The sequence below is a fragment of the Lagopus muta genome, chromosome 7, assembly GCF_023343835.1.
Source record: "Lagopus muta isolate bLagMut1 chromosome 7, bLagMut1 primary, whole genome shotgun sequence".
Classification (NCBI taxonomy): domain Eukaryota; kingdom Metazoa; phylum Chordata; class Aves; order Galliformes; family Phasianidae; genus Lagopus; species Lagopus muta.
This window is the reverse complement of record NC_064439.1, coordinates 49,897,866-49,921,192: the sequence shown is the minus strand read 5'-3', so window position 1 is coordinate 49,921,192 and position 23,327 is coordinate 49,897,866. Positions and strand designations below refer to the sequence as shown.

The following is a 23,327-nucleotide window of genomic DNA, read 5'->3' as shown; positions in this document are numbered from 1 at the left end:
TCTAGGAATTGTTCCTTGTGAATACATTTTGACACACAGTGCATCTCCTTTGGACAATGCAATGTTATGATGGTTGATGAGAACATTTTACAAGAAATGAATCTTGATTTCCAGTGTTACTGTGGTTTACCGAATACTTATTGGGTGAAGAACAGACAACTTTTTTCCCTTCTCTAACTTTACAGATAGCAAATGCTATGTAGTTTTTGATCTTGTGATGCTTTCCAGAGAGATATCTTTCTGTGAGCATAAAAATCTATGAAGATCTACAGCATCTGATCCATAGGTCATTTGACCTCTGGTGATGAGCATCCACCCAGGGCAGTGGTATGGTCAGTGAAGAAGGTGAAGGCAGGGCAAGAGAAGATGCCTTCAGTTTAGCATGTCCAGCCTACATCCCCTTCTCACCAGCTGTAGATGACTTTCAGCACACAGCCACTGCTCTTCAGCCATTAGGCAGGTTTGAAAGAACTACAGATGTCCACACAGAAGTGCACAGCAGTCCTGGCTAATTCTCATGGTCTGATTCTGTTCTACAGAGATTTAGGGGCTTCTTTGCAGTGTGCTTGTCTGCTGCCAATGGCCTTGCAAGGAGAACAAGCATCATTTGAGATTATATTAAAGCTATAGATGAAAAAGTGCATCAAAAATACTGTAGTTTCTTGCACTGGTCTGAACGATAGCCTTTCTTTCTATTCATTCCGAGTAAGTCTTCCTTGCATGGTGTGACTGCTTAATCTAAAAAGGAAGAATAATGGCTAATGGACCTTTTTATTAGATGGCTTTAGGGTTTGAGGTGCTGTTATCTTCTAGCACTAGGGCCAGGCTGAATCTGAGGGCTTTCAGTTAGCCACAGTCATAAAACAGAATATAAAACAACTGTGCAGAAGTGAAAAAAAAAGAAGAGCTTACCACATCTTTTAGTTTTCCTTGATCCTCATGGGCTGATGAAGAAATATGTGGCCTCTGTAAATGGAAGGTATTCCACAAATACATTGAGTGGAGCCTACAGCATCCCAGAGGAGCTATTCATCAACTTCAACAGGAATATGCAACGGGAGGCCTTCACTGAATTAAAAACAACAGGAAAAGAAGAGCCATCCACTTATCTCATCATTTGGTTATCTCTGATTTCAAGGAGTGCACAGAAATGTTAAGCCCTCACTAGACTTTTTATAAGAGCTCCTAAGCCCTCTGTCTTTTTTTCCCCTCAAGTAAAGGAGAGAGCCAACAATTTCTGCATGCGCTGTCTTTCAAAGAAAGTACATTTTAATTACATCTACATTAAATGAGATTAAAATAATTTATTTTTACTGATTTAGAAACAGCTATTAAAATCCAAATTGAACAATTCAGTGGTGCTTAGTGGTGGTGCTTAGTAACTACCAGGAGCGCTCAGCACGTTGCAGGGTTAAATCCCCCAAGAACAAGCAAACAATATGCTGTGAGTACTGACAAGCTTTTAGAAAACAGTTCAGTAATGGCCACAGCCATGATCTGGTGGAGCTACTTCTTGTGAGGCCAGAGATAATTCAGCCTCTGTGCGACTTCATGCTTAAGACTTTCCTGATCAGGAATGGCCAAGTGGTGTAAGTTATGAGTTATCAGCCTTAGGTCTCAAGGTATAAATTACTCTCTGACAGGAAGCAAGATCTATAAATTGATTTTTTTTTAGGGGTAAGCTTTATTTACAGTAGTAAAAAGATAAGTACTCCATTTGCTAAGCCACTATTCTCAGGACACTTGCAGCTTCCATTGAGAAGGGCTGGCAGGACTTTACATTGCACAGTGTGCTAGGCTCACAACCAGCAAGGCATGTTGACTGTATATGGAAGAACTTCTGTACTGTGTTGATTGCATGTTCCATGGAAAATTTCGCTTTGAATTGTGCTTTTATTCCCTCCCCCCTCCCCCCCCCACAGTGTAAAAAAAAAACCCCAAAACAAAGCAACTGTTAAAAATCCATGCACTAAAATTAGGCATTAAGAACTCATTCTCAAAGTTATTAAGAATGTTTTGAGTCTTCTACAGCCTCAAGTCGAACAGACTCTTATGCATATCACAGGCTGCACAGTCTTTTCCACATTGGTTGGATTCTTTTAGCTCAGAAATGAAGGATGGCAAATTCTAACTATCACACCTTTGCTGTGCAGAAGGGCTTTGGGAAGAGGACCATGCAGGTAGGACTGTGATGGAAAGTTAATTCACTGGAATGCAACTGCTAAGTTAGAACTGGTCAAAGCAGAAAGACTGACGGCGATCGTTTGTAGAAATTGCCTTTGAGCTGGGAACCTTAATGACTACAACTGGCTAGAAATTTGGTCTTGCTTTTCATCCAAATACATTACCTCTATCTCAGCATTAATCCTGTCAGCAGCTGACATACAGGTACATGTCTTGCAAGAGAAAGAAACTATTTTTCTCTGGCCTCCTCCATTTATGTTACATTACCTTTCATCTAATGCTGAGCCATGCACATCACTTTAGCAGGATACAATGCAGAATGGTGGGGCTGCCGGAAGCCAAACTGCTACACTTCTTATACCTTAGCTTACATGATTAAGTCTTTTAGAATCAGAACACTGCAGCGTATAACGAACTTACATGATGTCAAGTGAAAGGGATAGCCAAGTGACAGAAGGTACTGGCTTAATATGACACTGCATTATGGTGTAGCTCCGGGGAATAAAATTCAGGAGAAATTATTTGGATAAAACAAATTCGATCATAGGCAAGTTTGCGGGTTTTGTTTCTTGTTTTTTGCTTGTTTGTTTGTTTGTTTGTATAAAGTGAAGATTAGTAGGGTAGTTTTGCTGAATTTTTGTACTGGAAAACAAAACCAGGAAAAATACAGGCAGTTTCTGCCCTGGTAAAAGTGTCAGTCATTTGGAAATGAGGCTTAAGACACATTCCAAATGACATTCACAAATAATACTGGTATGAACATTTAGAAAAAATAAAAATGGCTGAAATAGATAGAGAATGCCAAAAACTGTATATTTTATCTATTTTTTTTGTTTGATTATTTATTCTCTTGCAGCTTGGAATTAAAAAAAAAACCAACAACAAAAAGGCTTTCATGCCGTACATCTGTCAAACCTGAGGACTCCAATGCACACAAAACTTACTTTTCTTTAACTGCAGACTTGTATTCCATGAAATATGAAAAGACATCTGAAAAAGGCACCAGGTCTGACTGGGTGGACAAGGATGTCAGGAGAAAACTAGGATTTTGCAGAGATTGATGTATATAGAAGGAACTAAGTATACATGAGTAGAGCTGCACTTCAGAGGTCAAGAAGAGTGAAAATTGTTAAAAGTTAGATTGAGCCACACAGACTGTGAATTTCCTGACTTTTCTGAAAACAAACAAAAGATCCTTTGTACAACAGAAATAACAAAACAACAAGAATTATTGTTGTGCAGAAGGGAGGGAGAGGACTTGAGAAATAACCCCCAGAATGAAGTGAATATGTTGCCTCGGTTTTCAGTGAAGATACAGCAGTTAAGTGTAGAAACAAAGCTTATAGCGTGAATGCAAAGGAAAATTTGGAAATGGAATGGATGTATATGAAATAAAAACAAATCTAAAATTGCTAAGCATGCTTAAATCATATGGTAGCTGCCGTGCCAGAGATTTTATAGAATTGTCCCATTAAATAGTAAGCCTGGTACCAGCCTGTTAGTAAATCTGTCAGGCTGTGAGAGCACTGAATTACTGGTGATTTTTGAATATGGCAGCCATAAATAATGGAAGCAAGTGTGATTCAGGCAGAAAAAAAAAAAGGGCTTCTGGCTGGTCTCAGGAGTACTTTGAAAAAGGAACAAGTGAGATTACACAGCCACATGCATTTGGGTACAAAACAGGTAAAAAGCACACAGGGTTTCATTAGAGGTACTCTGTGCCAAATACCTACATATCTTTCATTCACATTAATGCCATTTTCCTAAGAAGGGTAAGACAGTCTGTGTTGCAGTAAAACATTTGTAATGATGCTACAAGAGAAACTGCTAGGAACTCTAAGCATCGGCGATGCCCCAGAACAAAGTACAGGGAGCTTCTGTTATTTCCAAATCTCATCCTCTCTAATGAGGAGAACTTCTCTCTCTTCTCTCTCCTACAAAAGATTCTTTCTCAACAAAAGCTGCAGAATGAGACATCTTACTGAAAGTCTTCAGGAACTCCAAGAGAATATGATAAAAAGATGGGTGAAAATGGGACCTGTGAGTAGTTAGGTCTGAAAAAGGAACTAAAAACCAGAAAAAAAAAAATCCTTTGGAAGGCATCTACAAAGGCCAGAGATGATGTCTGCAATATTTTTATTTCATTTTTAAATTATATTTTTATTACCAGCAGTTTGAGCTGTCATCAGAAGAAACTTTAGATCTTACTAAGAAGAAATATCCAAGAACAAAGATGCTGAGCAGGAGCGATAACATGCTTGGCAAAGTTAGAGAACTCTGCCCTGAAAGAGAGAGGACTGAAGCAGTAACTTTAGCAGATAGAGGAGCCATCTGTTGCTCAGTATGAAGCACTCCACATTGAAAGTCAATAAGCACGCAGCCACTGGAATGGAAATGTGGGGTATGTGACCACAGCTGGTTCATCCCAGAGACCCAAAGTGGCAGTCTGCACTTTAGCACCAGTACTTCTGGTAGATACAGAGGGGCCTCCCTCAACCTGTGCTACAAAGAAGGGTCTCAGGCGAAGATGCTCCACAAGGGCTGCTCCCTCAAAAGTGATCTAAAATCAGATGTCACAGGATGAAACAGGAGACACAAGGCTCTGGGCAAGGGGACTCTTATAACAAATGTGTGACCATGGAATGTTCAACAAGACACCGTACACATCGATGGCTGCTGTTACTAGCCTGGTGCATCTTAATTAAAGAGGCAGTCTTGATAATCTGTAATTATACAAAGTGGCTAAATGAAACCAATCAATACTGCCTCATCTACCAAGACACTACAACGTGATGTTTCTTTGCTTATTGCTCTGTTCTTTTATTACCACCGTGAGGAAGATGCAAGGTAATACTGGGGCAGGCTTACCAACTCACCCTTGTTCAATATTTTATGCGTATTCTAAGACAAACTGGACTAGAATATTAGGCAAATTCCTATATATATGACAAATAACCTGATTAATACCATTGAATATCATTCAGATAGCCTTGAACAAGATTGACATTTGAGCGTTATGGCAGCCTGTGGTTAACCTAAGCAGACTGTAGATTAGGCATGGTCTGCTTGACATGATATTAAGTGGCCCTTATCTATAGTAATGCGCATTCCTCCAAATTGCTGTGTTTTATAGGTGTTCTTTAGTCAGAAATTTCACTCCCCCCCTCCCAGAAGCCCTTATTATCTACTAAAACCTGATATACTGAAACATGAAGCAGCATGCTATTTCTGTGAACATAAATTAGAAAAAAGAAATGCAAATTATTGATAAAGAAAGCTAAAAGTACTAATGAAACATCATGATCAGTAAGCGTTAATTGCAACAATATACACTTCTTGTCCCAAGTAGTATATAATCAGGCAAAAATGGAACACCTGCAGTACAGCAGTTCAAATTCTGTTAGGAATTTTTTTTCTGTCAGCAATAAGAAAAGGGCAAATGTGCATGATAAATACTTCTGTCCTTTATTTTTCCATAAAGAGAAAATGGGAGACAGCGTGCCTATGTCATAATGGACAACTTTGTATTGCAGCGATGACTACAGATGTTGCTCTCCGTAATCTATTTGCCTTCACCATTTCCAGTTATTTTCTTCCCAGCATTTTTGAAGGAGTTGGATCCGGTGCTCATTTATCACTTAGTGTTGGCTTTTAATATTTGTAAAAGAAAGAGAAAATTCAGTGTTTTTAGAAAAAAAAGGCTTAGATTTGTTGCAGTCTGTCTGCTTCTTAAAGATCTGCCTAATTCATGCTAGGTTTGTACAGTTTCAAACAAGTACATGGGATGAAAACTGTCTTTGCACATTGGACACTTTGACACTGAACAAGGCAAAATAACCGATTCCAGATTTCTTAAGTTGAAAAGCAAAAACAACAACAAAACACACGCACAAAACCATTATGAAATACCAATCTGCATGATTTCATGGAATACTGATTAGTGTTTGGAACGCAAAATCAGTGTGCTAAAACCAACAGAGGAGACGTGAGGTGGGTTTGTATCTAGCTAACAGTTGATAAACAGAACTATTCATGAAGAATTGCACAGAGTAGGGCACTTCATTTCAATTCCACTGGGTCTCCAGAAGGCTTGGTGTTACTCAGTATAGTGATTTGGGAACATAATATGGAAAATAAAAATGAAATCACTGCTGGCCACAGCTAGAAGTGATGAAAGTTTGGTGCCACAATAAATAACTATATCAGCAGACCATTTAGGCAGAGTGCTCAGATGACAATGATCTGTACAAGAGACCCATCCTACAGGCTGCCTTAGCTTCTGTGTTCTGTTAAAGCACATAACAGGTGTCTTAGAACTATGGAGAGCAATGCTGTACACCTTTCAACAAAGAATACATGCCATACAGGATGAAACAGTGAAACAAATTAAGAGGTTACAGTAAATAGAGGAAATGAGCAAAGCTTCTTATACTGTGCTGCAAAGCAGTAAGAAACCAGTGTTTCCTCAGTGTATGGCACTATGCACACACATAAAAAAAAGAAAAAGGAAAAAGAAGAAAGAAAAAAGAAAATAGAAAAAAGAAAAAAAGAGAAAAGAAGCATTTTTGAAGCAAGAGCATGAAATCAGAAAAGTTTCAGGAAAAATACAAGACTGACATTATTTAATCAGTAATAACCTTAAGAAGCTCAAACTTATTCACCTTCCAAAGAGAATATTAAGATGCTATTTTAATGATGGTTTCACAATCCTTACAGGAAGAATGGGTATCAGACAGTAATGACACCTCTCATAAGAAGACAAATCCATGAAAACATACAATGCCTGGAAGCTGACATTAGCTGAATTTAATCTGGGCCTAAGGTGCATTAACCTACAAATGAAGGCCAAGTAATTTACCAAGAAAAGTGCCTGATTTTCCATTTCTTTTAATCAGATTCAACAAATAATTCTGCTGAGAATTTAGGAACTTTTTATGCTATTGAACCTGGTCTTTAGGATCCTTGTAAATGAGAGGACATAGAAGTCTCATAGGAAAGATGGGAACACAGGTATCAGCGACTGAAATCCTGCATCTTTTATCATGTAAGAGATGAGACTGTATCATATAAGGTTAAATCTATTCTTCTGCAATTGTATCATGCTGTGATGCTTTCTTTAAGAAATTTCCAGTACTTGGAAAGCAAAACCGACCATCACCATAGTTATCTCACGTAAGCTGAAACACTGAAAAGTTCAAGAGAGACAAGTGACTTGTTGAGATAAAAATGACTGTCCCTTTTTGCCTTTTTCCCTGATCCATAACAGGTGACAGTTGTTTAACTCAATGTCTTATCTCTATTTCCTTCCCCAGTGAGAAAGAGTCACTTGCTGAAGTGAAATAGCTCTCCCTGTCTGGCTAAGAACTTCTCCCTACTTAACTTCTCTCAAAGTGGGAAGTGGGAATTTTGGCCTCCAACTCACTGAAATATGGAGTTAAAAGCCAAGGGTAGACTCTATCTCTTCCTCGATGTTGGGTGGAATACAGCAAGGTCAGCAAGACAGAAAGACATTGGCTTCTTAGCAAATCACTAATTAAATATCCTTCAGAAAATCAACAATGAAGAAATTACCCTTGAAATTTGGCTTATCAGCCTTCTTATAAAGATATGTAGACAGGCAGGCAAAATTTTATGCTATTCAAAGCAAAAGTAGAGCACAAATTGCCTAGTGCAATGAATACTCTGCATTCAGACTATGATGGCCTACGTCTGAAGCATTTTAATACACTTTGGAAGATGATGTTTTCACTATAATATATGTCACTAATGTTTTATATGGCAAGTGGCGTCATACTATGAGGATCTCCTGGAATGTCCCTGCTTCCAGTTAAAAAAGTTCTCCTTCATCTCTAAATAGATTACACCTTCAGCAGGTGTTTGAAATAGGCAAAGGTCTGTAACCTCATAAAGAGGAAAAAAAGAGGATGATTGGTCAGACATGGAAAGTGTGAGGTGGTAATTATTTTCATATGACATGCGAGAGATGCTATAGCAAAGCTGACTAAAGCTGAGCATGAGTTAGCCAGTCCTCTTGAGAAGTGATGTCAGCCGACTTTTGCTTTCTCCAGAGCTATGATTAATAAACAGGGAGGATTATTACAGTAACTTACTCTTAGTGGGCAAGGAGTGACATCAACAGCAGCTGAGCAAACTGACCAAACTCAGTTGTGTGTCGTTGAGTTTTTTTGCTAGCAATGACTAACAAGGGGCTAACAGCATCCCAGGGCACAAAGAGCCCTTGGAACTGAAAGGAGGCTTCTGGTGGAGCTTTGCAATGACAACCACCATTTTGCTCTTCTGCTTCGTTTTACAGGTGAAAGACTTTTTGGCTGGCCTGCAGCAAGCGCTTCACTTTCTCTATTCTCACAAGCAAACTCAAAACCAGTCAAAAACTACCCCTCTGCCTTTCCAACATAAATCTGTATGCATCGTCTCCATTTTCTGCCTTGTCTGCTGACATGTAACAACTTTTTTTTTCGTTACTAATTCCAGAATGCCATTATAAGAGGAACTTATGCGTCCTTGGAGCATGGATTTTAACAGCAACAGCATAAAAAGTTTAGACATGAAATGTAGAATGCTGAGCATCAAGTTAATCTTGTGAAGAATGCTGTGTTTAATTACGTTTTCTTTTTCCAAACTGATAGAGACTTATAGAAACCCTGCCTGCCACTTAGCCTTTGTAAATTTGCCCTCCCTAAAATTAGACCTGGCCACCTGGAAATATTTACTAACTGAACTGAAATACTCTTGTGAAAGCCCTGCCAGTGTAAATTGAATTCTTACCCCTGTAAAGTAACAGCACTCGCATTGTGCAGCCCTGAATGTAACTGTGAGGTACTCCGAGAGAAGGTCAGATACTTTGGACCCTTTCTGTCATGTTAACTTTTTCACATGAAGGGAACAGCGTTTGCACTGACAATGTAAAAGCATATGACACTGCTTGCAACTCTGTGTTGTGTGCACTGAGAAAACAGTTCCAAACAGGAGCTAGAGGTTTGAGAACATATTGCTAAAACCTTCCTGAGCTGAGCCTATTCAAATGCCCTTTCTGAACAACAAAAGGAAAGAAACAAAAGATGGAGTGTGCAAGCCAACAATTTATTTGTCCAAACACTAATAACACCGTGCTTCTCATTTTCTCATAGACATCTTGTGAGAGAAACAAAAGGGATTTTCTGAACTAAACAGTGAATAATGGTCCCAATAGTAATACGTGCAGGCTCAGCCAGAAACTGAGATGCAAAGTATACAGACACTGAAATCATAGAGTCATAGAACTGTTTGAGTTGGAAGGGACCCGTAAAGATCATCTAGTCCAACTCCCCTGCAATGGACAGGGACACTTATAGCTGAGACAGGTGCTCTGAGCCACCTCCATCCTGACCGTGAGCATCTCCAGAGATGGAGCATGGAGCACCACCTCTCTGGGCAACCCGTGCCAACGCCTCACCACCTTCATTATAAAAACTTCTTTCTTACATATAATCTGAATCTCCTCTCTTTTAGTTTGAAACTGTTTCCCCTTGTCCTGTCACCACAGACCCTGCTGTATAGTCTGTCCCCTTCTTTCTTGTAGCCCCTCTTTAGATACCGAAAGCTGCTGTCAGGTTACCATGGAGGCTTCTCCAGGCTCCAGAAATGTTCTATCATAAAACAGTTAACCATATTCTAAACATTTTCTGTTGGAGGTTTTGCACAGCGTGGAGTGGTTTTTCAGTTCCAAAGCAGGTAGCAACATATTTTAGCCAGCAGGAAGAAAAGCTTGGAAACCATGGCAGGTTCCCCTTTCCATCCTTCCAACCATGGATTTCTTTGGAAGTCCTGGGCAGCCAACCAAGTGCTATGTGCAAACTTCCACTTTGTATCTTCCAAGTTAATAAAGAAAGACAACAAATACAGTTTCAACACTTACCTATACCAGAGATTAATCAGTAGATTTCTGCAAAGATTTTTGCCTGTCACGTACTGTCTGAGTACCAGGAATTCATGCTACCAGAGACCCTGATACTTTGAAGTTCAAACACATTTTAAAAGGCAGGTTTCAATTTTGTGCGGTTATTACTGTATTTCAGTCCATTTTTGAATCCCAGAATATGCTTTGGAACTTTCCTTTTCCTGGAGCTATCAGATTTTCAGCTGATGACTGAAAATGTCTCCCAGCATCTCCAACTCCAAGTAATATAAAAATGTCTGTATTTGCTTGTTGAAGCAGCTTATTCTATGTGGAAATTTTGTAATGAAATACAGCTTATTCTGTGTCGTACAAGCAGGTATTTCATTTCTATGAGATGGAGTGGTCAAAGGAAGCTACTGAGGTAGCTTTGTGTGGAACACTCACCTCCTGACTTTCACCTCCCTTTTCTGATTCAGATGTCCTACTGCAATTCCAGCCTCTCCTGCTGTTTCTGTTTCCAGATGGTGACATGCAGCAGGCTTCCCACAAACATTGAGACATCCAGCCATACCTGGGCAATTCAGAACAGCTTCACAGCTAGACAGCAGAAGCAGTCTTTCCCAGTGATTCAGCTTTGAGACTATGAGAAAGCAGTCTAACATATACAAAAGATGTTTTTTTAACTTTTCATCTTAACCAGAGTTTGACGTACTGTTTCAGCATCACTCGCTGAGGAAATGCTTCCAATTGGATGTGATCATAGTCAGCCAATAATCTTTCTAATAGTACTGAACTCTAATACTTTTTTTTCCTCGTAAAAACCCTCAACGAACTGACCAGAGGTGGGGGTGTGTGGAACAACTGGTGTTTGGTATATGACACTTTTTTCAGTTCCAGATTAGCAGTTCAAATCCAACCTGTGTCAGTTGTGACTAAGATGGTTATTCACAGGACTAACTTTTGTCTAGGGTAGATTTCCTGTGAAATTGATGGTGAGAGATAGGGTTTTCTAACAGATGATTCAGGGCAGGAAAAGGTAGGTTCTGCTCTGAATCACCTTCAGGAGCGTTCTTCTCTTCTTTGTGGCATGGAGACAGGAGCCTCAGTCCCACATGAGGAAGCTTCTTGCATGGTCCTGCCAGTAGTCCATCTAACCCTCTTTTTCTCAAGCCAACAACAAATGCTCTGTGCAGAGAGAATGTGAGCCTGGCCACTTTCTGTGGGTCTTTCTCTTCAAACTCCCCAGCATCTGCAATTGTTGTATTAAGGATGTTAAAGGATATGTCCCTGCCTATTCCCTCTGGTAGTTATTTATGGACCTTTTTGAGTCTGCTGATACTGTCTGCCCCACAGCCTCCTGTGGCAACAAATCCCAGAAGTTCAGTCTCCATTGTGTAAGCACTGTATCTGTTTTAAATCTTTTCCTACTAGTTTCAACGAGTTCCCCCTGGTTCTAGCACTGCAGGGTTTGGTGGATAACAGTTCTACATTCACCTTATCTGCCATCTTCATGACTTTCTAAATCCCAAGCGTGCCTTCCTCAGCCTTCTCTCCAAACTGAAGAGTTTCTGCCTTTTACTCTTTTTCATTAGGCAGCTGCTCCACTACCATTACCATTTTAATGCCTCTTCTCTGACTCCACTACGTTCTTCTTGAGATGGGGAAAGCAGAACTGCACACAACATCCATGTCAGAGGTGCACCCAGGCTGTATGTACCAATGCAAAATAGTGCCTTCTGTCTTACTCTCCTCACCCCTCCTGCCAAAAGCACACATTCTGTTGGCTTTTCGGACTTCCACTGGTCATTGCATCGACAATTTTGGAGAACTAAGCTGCAGACACCTCTCAGCAATACTACCCTGAGCGTCACTTCCAGACTATGTGCTGACTGGTATGAAAGGATTCCTTTCTCTCGGATCAGTCCCCACTCAGAACAAGTCACAGCATCAGGCAGCTCTGCTGAGTGTCGCGTTAGCTTGCTGGACCGTGGGGATGAACCAGCCCCTGCGAGTGGGTGAGGAAAGCTGTCCTGTGGCTCTCCCTGCTGTAATTCTCCCGTGAGCAAGCAGATTACTTTAGTATTCAAAGCTGTCAATTTGGCTCTGATCAGAGGAGCTAAATTCAGTTTAAGCGGGAAGAAAAAAGAATGAGAACTAACTAAAAAATCTGCTTCATGAGAAATATCTGAACACTTCTTTGTTGTTTTCATACTTCCTAGATGCTTGGTTACTGCCTCTGAATGGACGGCTTCAAAGGAGCAATTAAAAAATGTGTGCATGGATACACAGATGAGCCCTGTTTGCACACAAAAACTTTATTCTGAGCTACCTTATGTCACCCCTTTTAGCAGGAGTCATCACGAGGGCATGACACCAATAAGCAGACAATGAATAAAGAAAATAACTGTTTATAAGTTCATCGTTGGCATACGAAAGTTATTGAAGAAGAACTGATATTCTAGGCAGCTGGCCATCACTGCTGCATATCAGCCCGCTGTTCTCCCAGTGATTACAGGATGATTTTAAAGCCCATTTTAAAAGCACCTGTAAGAGATCTCTGAGCTTGGCAGGTACAACTCTGTGTGCTCTGATAAACACGCTTGCCCCATGTTTTGTGTGCACACTGAAGTCTGTAGATAAGGACGCTGAGCAAGCAGGTACTGAATTAGATGCTGTCCCTCCCACATGCACTCAAATACAAGCGTGGTGCTTCAACTACAAAACATGAAAACACATGAGAAAAGTTAGTGCAAGTGGATTAGGGAATTCAGTCCAGACCTGGGGACATTGTGTCCACTCCAAAGGATCAGCCTCAGTGCTACCAAGGCAAATCTCAAGTGTTATTACTCCTAGATATGGGGAAAATTCTGAAATAAGTTCTCAGAACTTAGATTTTCATCTTAATGTGGAAATTCTGACTTGTAAAAGGTACGTGTGCTTATAGGGAAGGGGGGCAACTTAATTGCATTAGCAAGCAACGTGTGTTTATTTCACTTCTCTCACTTGGCATATATGAAACACTCTCAGAAACTTCCTAATTTCTAATGAAAATAATCACAGAACCCCATCCCTCAGAGGTTAGTTGCCTGTGCTGGACGCGAGTCTGAAAGTGATCTTAAATGACCAAAATTAAATCTGGTGCTGGTAGTAAGGATACAGCACAGCATTGTTCACTGCATATTGCTAAAGCATATTATGTGCTTTAGCTGAACAGCGTTTCAAGTTAGGGAGCTTCTGAATTTGCTGGTTAATGGCAAATTGAGATTCTCAATAAATAGACAGGTATCTGTGGTTTCTTGCTCTGTGAGAGCCAAGGCAGGCTCACAGGGCTTGGAACTGCCTCCCTTAGAAGGTCACTGCTGCCTGAGGAAGAAGCACTGGTGGATACTTCCAAAGGTACCAAGGAAGTGCAAAAACACACTGGGAGCACTGACTGCACTTCATTTGACATCAGCTGAGCTTGTGCGCTTATCCACACCCTGCTTCCATCTACAGTTTCCTTCCTTCAGATCCCAAAACACTTTGAAAAACCAAGCAACTGCAATGATGGTTTTTTTTTTTTTTTGCTATTCCTGATCCACTGATCTCAGTACTCCCCATCATTTTGTTTCCATTTTGCAGATGGGGAAGTTATGGACTTGTCCTAAGGGCCCAGCAATCAAGAGTAGAGCTAGAGAATCCAGACTTCCCAGGACCCCATCTAATACTCTGCTCGGAAAAGCTGTAAGCAGTCAGGCTTCTCCTTACCATCTTCACTTCTGGATATGTTGACTTTTCCGTGGTGATTTGTTCTACTGGGGATTCACAGTGGGAAAAGCTGCAGCGATGCACAAGATCAGCACGTCCTCTTCAAGGCACGTGTCAGTGTCCTCAGTGTTTCACTTATGCCAGTTCTCTACCTGTCACTCTCACAAAGAGGGAATATCCATCAGTGTGGGTTGCTACGACTTTTCCCAATGGCCTGTGCACGATGACTACTTTGGAAGATTTGCCAGAGTAATCTCTTGTTGAGTTCAACTCAAAGCAAATGGCCAGCTCATGAGCTTCATTCAGTTCTCTCCCACTCATCTGCAGATTTAAAAGCACACAAAACAGTAAAAAATGCATCCCTGTCGTATAGGGAGCTAAAGCGAGATGAAATCGTGCCTTTCTTACAATACAACCATTGGTATCTATGTTTTAAAGAACAAGCCAAAAAATACACGTTGATACGTGGAAGATAAATAGAAAAAAAGACTTCAGATTTTCTGTCTCTGAAGAGACAAAGCCCTCTGAGGAGGGCTACTCCAATTTACATTAACTAAATGTTCAGCCCTGCTTTTACAGAAAGAGTTGCAGGTTTTTCTGAAACCCACAGGCAATATTACTTTAAGAAGCACATCAGCTGAACAGCTTTTGCCTAAGCCTTGATTTCTAGTCTCTCTTTCCATCTCTCAATGGTTAATATTAATCTTCAAAGTCAAAGTTCAATTCAGCTGACTTCTGGTCCCACAGACAGTGTTAACTTCAGTGGCATTGAGAATTGGCTCTAAAAGCTGAAAGATAAGAGTTTGCATTCAATAGGCTGTGATTAGCTGCAGTAAAAAGAATACAGAACGGAGAATTCAGAACTTGTAAGAGAAATAGACATCCATTATTCTTGACAAAACTCCACTGGTCTAAGAACAATTGTTATTAGGAATGGCTGCGATGATTCATTGTGCAACTTAATTTAGTGCAATCTAATTTTCATTATTAGCTTTAACTTACCTATAAATGTTAAATGCTGCTTCAACTTTAGCCATAGATTTTTCACCCACCTTGATACCAAACAGGATCGGTCATCTGGGGCTTCCTCCCTGTGTGATTTAAATCACTGACGTGACTCCAACCACATCTTCTGGAAATGTCTTTGAAGGCAGTATCACTCAAGACACAGAGCTGCTTCTCAAGGAAAAAAAGACTACCCCAGTAATGTGACAAAAATCTGCCTATCAAGCCACCAAGGCAGGACACTAGGTTTTATGAACCACTTCATTTCATGTAGTTGTGGTTTAACTCCATTCTCTCTGCAGATTGGAGAAAATTCTCGTTGTACATAGATTTTACCCCACGGGAAATGCTTTAAACAAGCACTGGTCACAGAACACACAATTTGTGTCGTATCATCTCATACCAGTACCATCATCTGGCTTGTGTATTCGTGTCTCCTGCTTTTTGTTTTTAAGTGTGAAATGGCCACACATATGCTAAAATAGCACAAACATAAAATATCCCTTTTAAAGAAATAACTCACTGTTCAGGGATTGGAAAGGAAGATGAGTGAATTGCATAGCAGAAGATGTAGGTATAGTTCAGACAGAAAGAAAACATACTTGCTTTTGTCAGCCAGACTGACTTTATACAAGAATCACTTCAATCAGAACATTTTTACTTATTCTGCCCCCCTGAGAAAAGTGTCATCCATTAGTATAAAAAAAAAAGGCAAGAAGTTGAAAGCTATTATTTACCCCACCCTCTAGATTGAGTTCTTATCCTCAAATGAACTTTATTTTTTGACCGGCTCACTAATTATGATTGAAAACACTGGCCCCTCCAAACAGCACAGAAGTATTAGAGTTTGCAGCAAAAAGACAAGGCTTAATTGGTCCTTATACATAAAAGCGGAAACATAAAACTTCTAAATATAAGTTTCTGGCACATCTTTTGTTGCTATTACAGTAAAATAAGGTACACCAGAGTGAAATTCCAGCTGATTTGCACAGAAATCTGTGCCAAAGTGTTTTCTAGTGACTGCTCTTCAAAGCAGGAATGGAGGCACACAAATGCTATTGTGTGCAATTTGGAATTCCAAAATAGCCAGTAAATCACACAACCTCCACTAGGTGAATAATGAAGTGGCACCGGGCCATCCTTTTTAATGGTTTGTAGGATAAAATCCACAATTAGGAAATAAGAAGCAGGTTGCTGCTACGCTAACCTTTCTCTCTGTCCCACTCCTTTAGTTATTTCTGATTCAGCAAGGAACAGAAGCGTGCCTACAAGCCCAGCTAGATAGGCTTGGTGTCACTCTGATGTTGTATGTGGTCTCAACTGGCAGCATCAGAACTGACATTAGAAATCCCAACTTCACGAAATGAACAGTGATTATCTGGATTCTGAATCTGCTAGGAAAAAAAATAAAGGCAGAAAAAAGAAAAAAAAAAAAAAAAAAAAAGAAAGCAAGAAAGAACGAAAGAAAAGAAAAAAAAAAAACAACCAACAAAACAGCTAAAGTCTTTCCCAAGAGCAATTGCCCTTTCTGGCAGGAAGGGGTAAAAATAGAGGCAGCTCATTAATATGGCTTGGCAGTGCTTAATGGCAGCTGGTCTGAAGAGCCAGATCAGTGGGCCTTTCCAGCAGTACTCCCGGACCGCTGCCAGCAGGTGTTGCTGTGTTCAACAAAATGAGAAGAAGTGGAGGGGTGGGGAGAAAAATATTTATAAAGAGAGAAATAGGTGTGAAAAAAAAATTAGTCACTGAGTAAAGCTTTCATTAGGCCTTTGGTAAAGCTATACACGAATTCCCCGAGGCAACAAGGAGCATGCTCTGAAATGAATAATGCTTTTCACTTCTCCTAATCTCCTTTCAGAAATTATCCTGGCTATAAATCACGCACACGGTTGCTGTGCTCTGCTTGTAGCCCTCCGGTTCTGCCACAGACCACACACCCTCCCCGGACCCCAGCCCTCAGCAGCCCCCAGCCTGATGCTTGGGTACAGAGCTCTGGTACTTGTGGGGCAGATTTTCCACTCTCTATAAAACCAAGGCAGTACAAGATCTCTTGCTGAGCGCCTGTCTGCTGCCAAATGACAGCAGTCACTGTGCCACCAGTATGTAACTAATTTCAGAGGGGTTGAGGACGCCGGTTAGAACCAAATTCAGTTTGGTCCTGAGAAAAACACAGTTCTGAGTCCTCTGTCAAAGCTTGGGTTTAGGATCCCCACAAAAGTGACTGTCCTGCACAGAAGTAGGTACGTGCATGCTCACCATTTGTTTCTTCAAGCGCGTCTCTCTCGCTGTCCTTCAAGGAGGAAAAATAAAAATAAAATGTTCTTTGCAACAACTGGAACCCTCAGTGTCAGACCGCAGAAAAAAAAAACGAAGGAAACCTGTTTCAAGGGGCTTCAATCCACGGCGCGTTACAGCCTGAAAACTTATTATATGCATGTAAAAACTGGGAAACAAAACAACCTATCTGGTCATATGTTTCCCATTAACTCCCGATTTTTTGCTCATTCTACTAAAGCTGTTGTGTGAATAGAGCACATAGTTTGGTTGGAATCAGTGCTGCTCTGAGTACTCCCTGGTATCAGGGAGAAGAAAATTTGAAATCTTTCTTGCCTGATCCACAGCAGTCATATTCTGAGACAGATTAAATGTGCATTACCGACAGGACATAAAAATACAATTGTAAGTACGATTCAGGCCAAGAAAAAAAAAAATCTGAAGGATGGGGATTTTCTGGTAATCAGTGGGTGTTTTGAATGAGTAAAGACTGCATGATCATGCCATTTGTCATAAACGGTACCACATAAAACCAGTTATTATGTGTGTTTAAGAAAGGAGATTGATTTTCAATTTACTTGTGACCTTATGTATATCTATTAATTTTGTACTGCCTAATTGGCATACGGTAATTTTTGAGTTTCGCTAATGTAAACTGAAATGGAAGTTGAAGTTGATTTTATTTCACCTGTAATTCATTGCAGCTTATTTTTAGATGTCTAAATAGTTTTTAATAGTGATGTAATCTGCACGTCAAGAAGCCATGAGACTTGGACATGAGCAATATGATTCATTTTTGAAGAACTTTAAAAGTATGCCTAAGTTAACAGAAGGACATATTTGTACAAAGAGTGAACTAAAAATTGTATCCTCTGCAAAAGGATTCTTAACCAGATGCATTTTCCTGAATTTGAAAATAATCCAAATTTGCAGATAGATTATCTGGTATATCCTTAGCACGATAGCAGACTCAAACAATTTGCTAACTAGTAATTAAATATCTGGCAAACACTGCATTTGAACTAAATCAGTGTTATCTACATCTAATAATATCTATATCTAGCTATGCAATAAAACAAGTTGGAGAGTGTCTTCTGACTCATAGTGTTTGCATTCAGTCTGATTTTAAGTTCTATTCTTTAAATGGATACAGAGATCACCACTACAAGTTGAATCCACGATATTTTGTCATGCTAGACAATTAGGAGTTTCCATTAGATAATTACCAGAAGTATGTCTCATACAGGAAAAACAGTCAATTGCTGATGTAACAGGATTAACCAATCCAGCACACTGATCCGGCCCACTTACTCTTGACAGACACTATATGTGAGTGTACACACGAGAAGTACAGTATAAAGCTTCGCATTATAAGTACCACAAAGAGGAACTTCAGCAGTTCTTAATGCACAATACAGCAGTCTCCTTCTCAGAGTGAGGACTAGAGAGGTAAAACTTTAAACCAGCTTTTTTTTTTTTTTTTTCTTCTAAAACTAAAACTTTCAATTCATGTGCATGCTGTTGCATATTGCTAGGGCGATGCTGAATGAATGTATATGCAGAGCTTTGCAGCTCAGGTAATTTTATGGAAAGAATCTGCACCAGCATTTCTCTATTTATTCAAACCCTGTATTTTCAGACGTGAACATAGATGTGTGTGTGCATGCATATCTGGAAGGATGAATGAACTCTCTATCAGTGGTACCAGCAAAATCGCTTTCAGAAAACAATGCTTTTAGAAAGTTGTGCTTTAGCATTAAATCTGTCATCAGCATGGCATGCAGGCATGCTACGCTCTCCCTACGTGTAACAGGCTGTGAGAGGTGTACCTGTTACATTGGCAAGCAGCGCACGCCGCACAGCAACAACTCAAGTGCACTGTCTGTCTTTTAAACTGAAATATGCCTATCCCTTACTTCTCATCAGACACTTTTGGGATAGATACTGTATTAGAACTATAAATAACTCCTTTAATTATGTCATCTGTTAGTACATCTAATCATGAATGCGTATTTTCATCTGAATTTTTTTTTCTTTTTTTCCTTTGGTCCAATTAAACTTTTAGTTCTATTTCAAGCTGACTTTCAGACTTCATATAATTACAACAGACTTTGGGCTGTTCACAAGATCCAAGAAATTTAGATGTATTATAGCGAGGTTTGTGTTACAAAGATGTGTTTATAAGAATGGCTGCAGGGTTTATAATGCTGACAGACCTGTAAGTGTAACAGTATATAACAGTATAGCAACTGAGGTCAGTAAAACGCAGATGAGGGTGTACTGTGAATGCCTTCTAACAGTGAAAGACTTATAAAATACCTTAATTGAAAAGGACTTGCAATATATAACATTTGTAAAACTTGGTTGATTTTTCAATTACTTCTGTATGCTTCACTCTCTCCAACTCCAATCCCTTGCCTGTCTCTCTGCCCGCGTGCCGGGAGCTATCTCACGGAAACGACAGACCTCACAGTGCTCATCTTTATAAATTACTCTTTCCCACTCAAATACAGTGGTTGATGGTAATGTACTGAAAGTGAAATGTTTGCTTGGAAGGAGGTAAGCACACCTGAGAAGACAGAGGTGTGTGTGAGAGAGAGAGAGAGAGAACGAAAGAAGGTAAATGCCAAAGAAGCAGAAGCTCTGAGAAAATCAGTAAAAGTTTAAGTCCAGTGTGAAAGAACCTCAGAAGCTCAACTCCATCAGCTGTAGTTTTCTCTGTTACAAAGTCCAAATGTGAGGGAGTTTGTTAGCTTCACCCTCGCTAAGTAAGGTGCAGCACAGAGATGCTGCTGAGGTTAGAGGCAATACGAAGCCCTAAGAGAAACTTCCCATTGCAGGGCAGAAGCCTCATCGGAATGAGCTGCTAAGGTTCTGCTGACATGGACTGGAACTCTGGCTCCTAGCAGTGCTTTAAGATTGCTTTTCACTCATTATGTCTTATTCTAATATTATGATTCTGTGGTTTAAATGAATGAAACAAAAAGTTCCTTTGAATAACAATGGGCCAAATGTAGAAGATCTTAGTCTTCACTCAGACAGAATTATTATTGGCACTGATGAGGGATTTGCTTGAGTCAGGAGCAAGTACGATTTGGCCAGATGACATGTAATATGTTCCGTCTTCAAAGCATTTTTCAGACATTACTTGATTAATCCCAAACCTAAATAGGAACTTCTAGGCACAGGCTAGCATAGCAGCAGGGATGTTTCTGGTTCCCGAGCAGTACCTTTGCATGTCACAGACCTGTGCCCTACCAGCTCCTCCTGCTCGTGCTCTCAGTGCCTGGCTTGCATTCTGCAGCTGGAGAGCGTATCAAGTATAATAGAGCCCTCCAAACAACAGGATTATTTTGCTTCTGTCAGATCTCCTGCCAGTGTTGATAACCTCCAGCATTTACAAATGAGCAGAAAAGATCTTTTTCTCTTCCACTCAAGGCAGAATAGCGTTCTGCCCAAAATACTTTCAGCCCCTGCCGTCATCCCCATCTTGTTCACAAGCTATTTAAGATCTCCTGCTAACCCTAACAATACCAGGCAGGACAAGAGCAAGGTGCTCATTAATAAAAGGTTTCACTCTTCATTCATTCATGTTTCCTCTGTTTAGTTAAGCCAGTGATACTGTTGTAGGAATAAAACAAATGGAAAAAAAAAAAAAAAAAAAAGAAAAGAAAAAAAAAAGAGAGAAAAAAGGAGGGGGAATGTGACAGCCAGGAGGGAGCCAGAAGGGTCAAACTGGGAAAAAGGAAGAGTAAATTTACAGGAATGGAGAGAGATTTTAGAGAGGAGGGCAGAAAGCCTGAGTAGTGATATTTGAAGAGAGGTGTGTGTTAGGGGAGCAATGAGCATAAGGAAGCCAGCCTGCCTGTTCCTCCCCCTTCCTAATCATAGCCTTTACTCACAGACAAAACTCCCTCCCTCTCCCATTCACTCACTCACTTTAGGCCAATCCGTCCTCTCCCTCTCTCTCCCTCTCTCTGTGTCTCTCTCCTACTCTGAGACAGAGTCAGAACTCTTCTCCCTGACAGCCACTAACATCTACAGCACTTATTGCATTCAGAGAGGGAACCTGCAAACAAAACTTCACAGAAAACTTTTGGTTCTTGTTCCAGAGAATTTGCTGAAGAGAAAGAAAAACAAACAAACAAACAAACAACACAAACCAGCCCCCAAAAAAACTGTGCGTGAAGGGGGAGGAAAAGCAGGGCCTTTTAAAAAGGGAATCACAACAACTTTTGCTGCCAGGATGCCTTTGCTTTGGAAGAGAGGATTTCTGTTGGTGATTTGCTGGATTATAGTGAGGAGTTCCCCAACCCCAGGATCCGAGGGGCACAGTTCAGTCACTGACTGTCCATCATGTGCCCTCACCACGCTCTCGAAGGATGTGCCCAGCTCACAGCCTGAGATGGTGGAAGCAGTAAAGAAGCACATACTGAACATGTTGCACTTGAGGGACAGACCTAACATCACCCAGCCTGTGCCCAAGGCAGCACTTTTAAATGCCATCAAGAAACTCCATGTGGGAAAGGTGGGAGACGATGGCTATGTGGAAATAGAGGATGATGTTGGAAGAAGAGCAGAAATGAATGAAGTTGTGGAGCAAACCTCAGAAATCATCACTTTTGCAGAATCAGGTGAGTGCTTAAAAACAAAGCTGTAAAATAGCCTGTTTGCCAGAACTGCAATTAACTTCTTTTCTTCTCTGCAGCAGTACTGCTTTCTGCGAGGTTGTGAGATGAGACCTGGGGGAAGGGAGAAGGACGGATGGGATGGGGTGGGGGGGTGGGGGGCACTCTGAAGGAATTTGATTTTTCTGATTTAGTCTTGCCTACACATTACACTTGCTAGGCACAGGCAGACACACAGGGAAGAAGCTCTTTAACCAATCTCAAGCAGAAAGTCAGGCTGCAAAGGGGTGCTCCTGACTGCTTCTGAAACCAAAGTACTTGCACTAAAGTACTGGATCGCAGTGCTGATGGTGAAAGAAAAAGGGCTCAAGGCATTTGGGGATTTTCTAAGGACAGAAAAGTGAGCTGCAAACTACTTGAGAAGCTGCCCTTTCTTTTAAAAATTATAGTGGAAGTTATAAAATCAGATGAAACAGCTTTAACTTTTAGGGCATTTTTGTTTTCTAATTTAACACAGCATCTTCGGCAATAAAGAGTTGCAGGGACTGTCAGATGACTTCAATAGAATTGGACAAGTTGCTGTAGCTGATCCAATTTGTAATGCAGACTTCTGCACGCTGTAAAGAAAAAAAAAAATTCTGCTCCTAAACTGTTTCTGCCAAACAAAAAAAAAAAGCAACCTTGATAGGTTATATTTTGAACTTTTTCACAGTACTGTTTTACCCTAGCTGTTCTATAGTAAGGGCTAAGAATATAGATATTTACTAACTAATGGCTAAGGCTCACATCAACTGCCTATCGGAAACAGCTTTAAAGTTGTAGTTTACTGTCTTGTTCCTACATGAATAGGACAAAAACTCATTTTAAATCAGTGTATGTGCATATGTATCTGTTTGCATATGTATGTTTATACATGCAACAATGTCATTATCCTGCAATAACTCTATCATCTAACTAACAGCAACTTTTTATGATGCTGTCTAGCCAAAGCATTTTTCCTGTTGCCAAGACAGTTTTAAAAGAATGTCATTGTTTTGTTTGGTACAGCATATGGTAGGCAAAGTATGCAAAGGAACACCAAGCATTTTTGTTTAAAAGTTTGCTGCAGCAGTATAAACAATTAAGACAACACTCAGAGTTTCCAGTCCTGAAAACCTGTTGACTCAGATGTTCTGTTTGCAGGGAAGCCGTGCATAAGAAGTGTGCATGCTTTTAAGAGCAGACATTCCTGCTGCCTGTCCAATTTCCAACTGTACAGGGAGCCCTCGCCTTTGGCGTCCTTGTCAATACGCACATTATCAGTTCCTTCAGCATGCAAGTTCAGGCTTTTTTTTTGGCTTTTTTTGTTTTTTTTTTCATCCCCTCCACTTCAGAAAGCAGGCAGACATCAGTGCCTAGTGGTCCATAGAAGCAGGAGCGGCTCAACCTTAGTTTAGAAATGAGCTTTTAAAAGCAGTGAAACCCCTACGAGTCAGATTCCCCACCTGGTATTCAGCAGCTCGTTCTGAAACACATATGGCATGAGCAGTGGTTTCTCTTCCCTGTGTGAGTCCCAATCATTTGTAAACACATTATTGTCTCTCCTGAGCTCT

At 40.4% G+C, this 23,327-nt stretch overlaps 1 protein-coding gene across 4 annotated transcripts in view; it reads left to right on the top strand.

Annotated features, from left to right (window-relative positions):
• The first annotated feature begins 10,042 nt into the window (after nucleotides 1-10,042).
• INHBA (inhibin subunit beta A) overlaps nucleotides 10,043-23,327 on the top strand; it is a 30,182-nt gene continuing 16,897 nt past the window's right edge. For 3 of the 4 annotated variants that reach the window (XR_007378170.1, XM_048951235.1, XM_048951233.1), the window contains exon 1: nucleotides 10,043-21,741. Coding sequence is in view for 3 of the 4 variants with exons in the window: in XM_048951235.1 (XP_048807192.1) it covers nucleotides 20,949-21,741 (793 nt within the window). In the remaining variant the exon portion in view is untranslated. The remainder of the gene's footprint in view (nucleotides 21,742-23,327) is intronic. The other variant, XM_048951234.1, reaches the window with a different exon arrangement.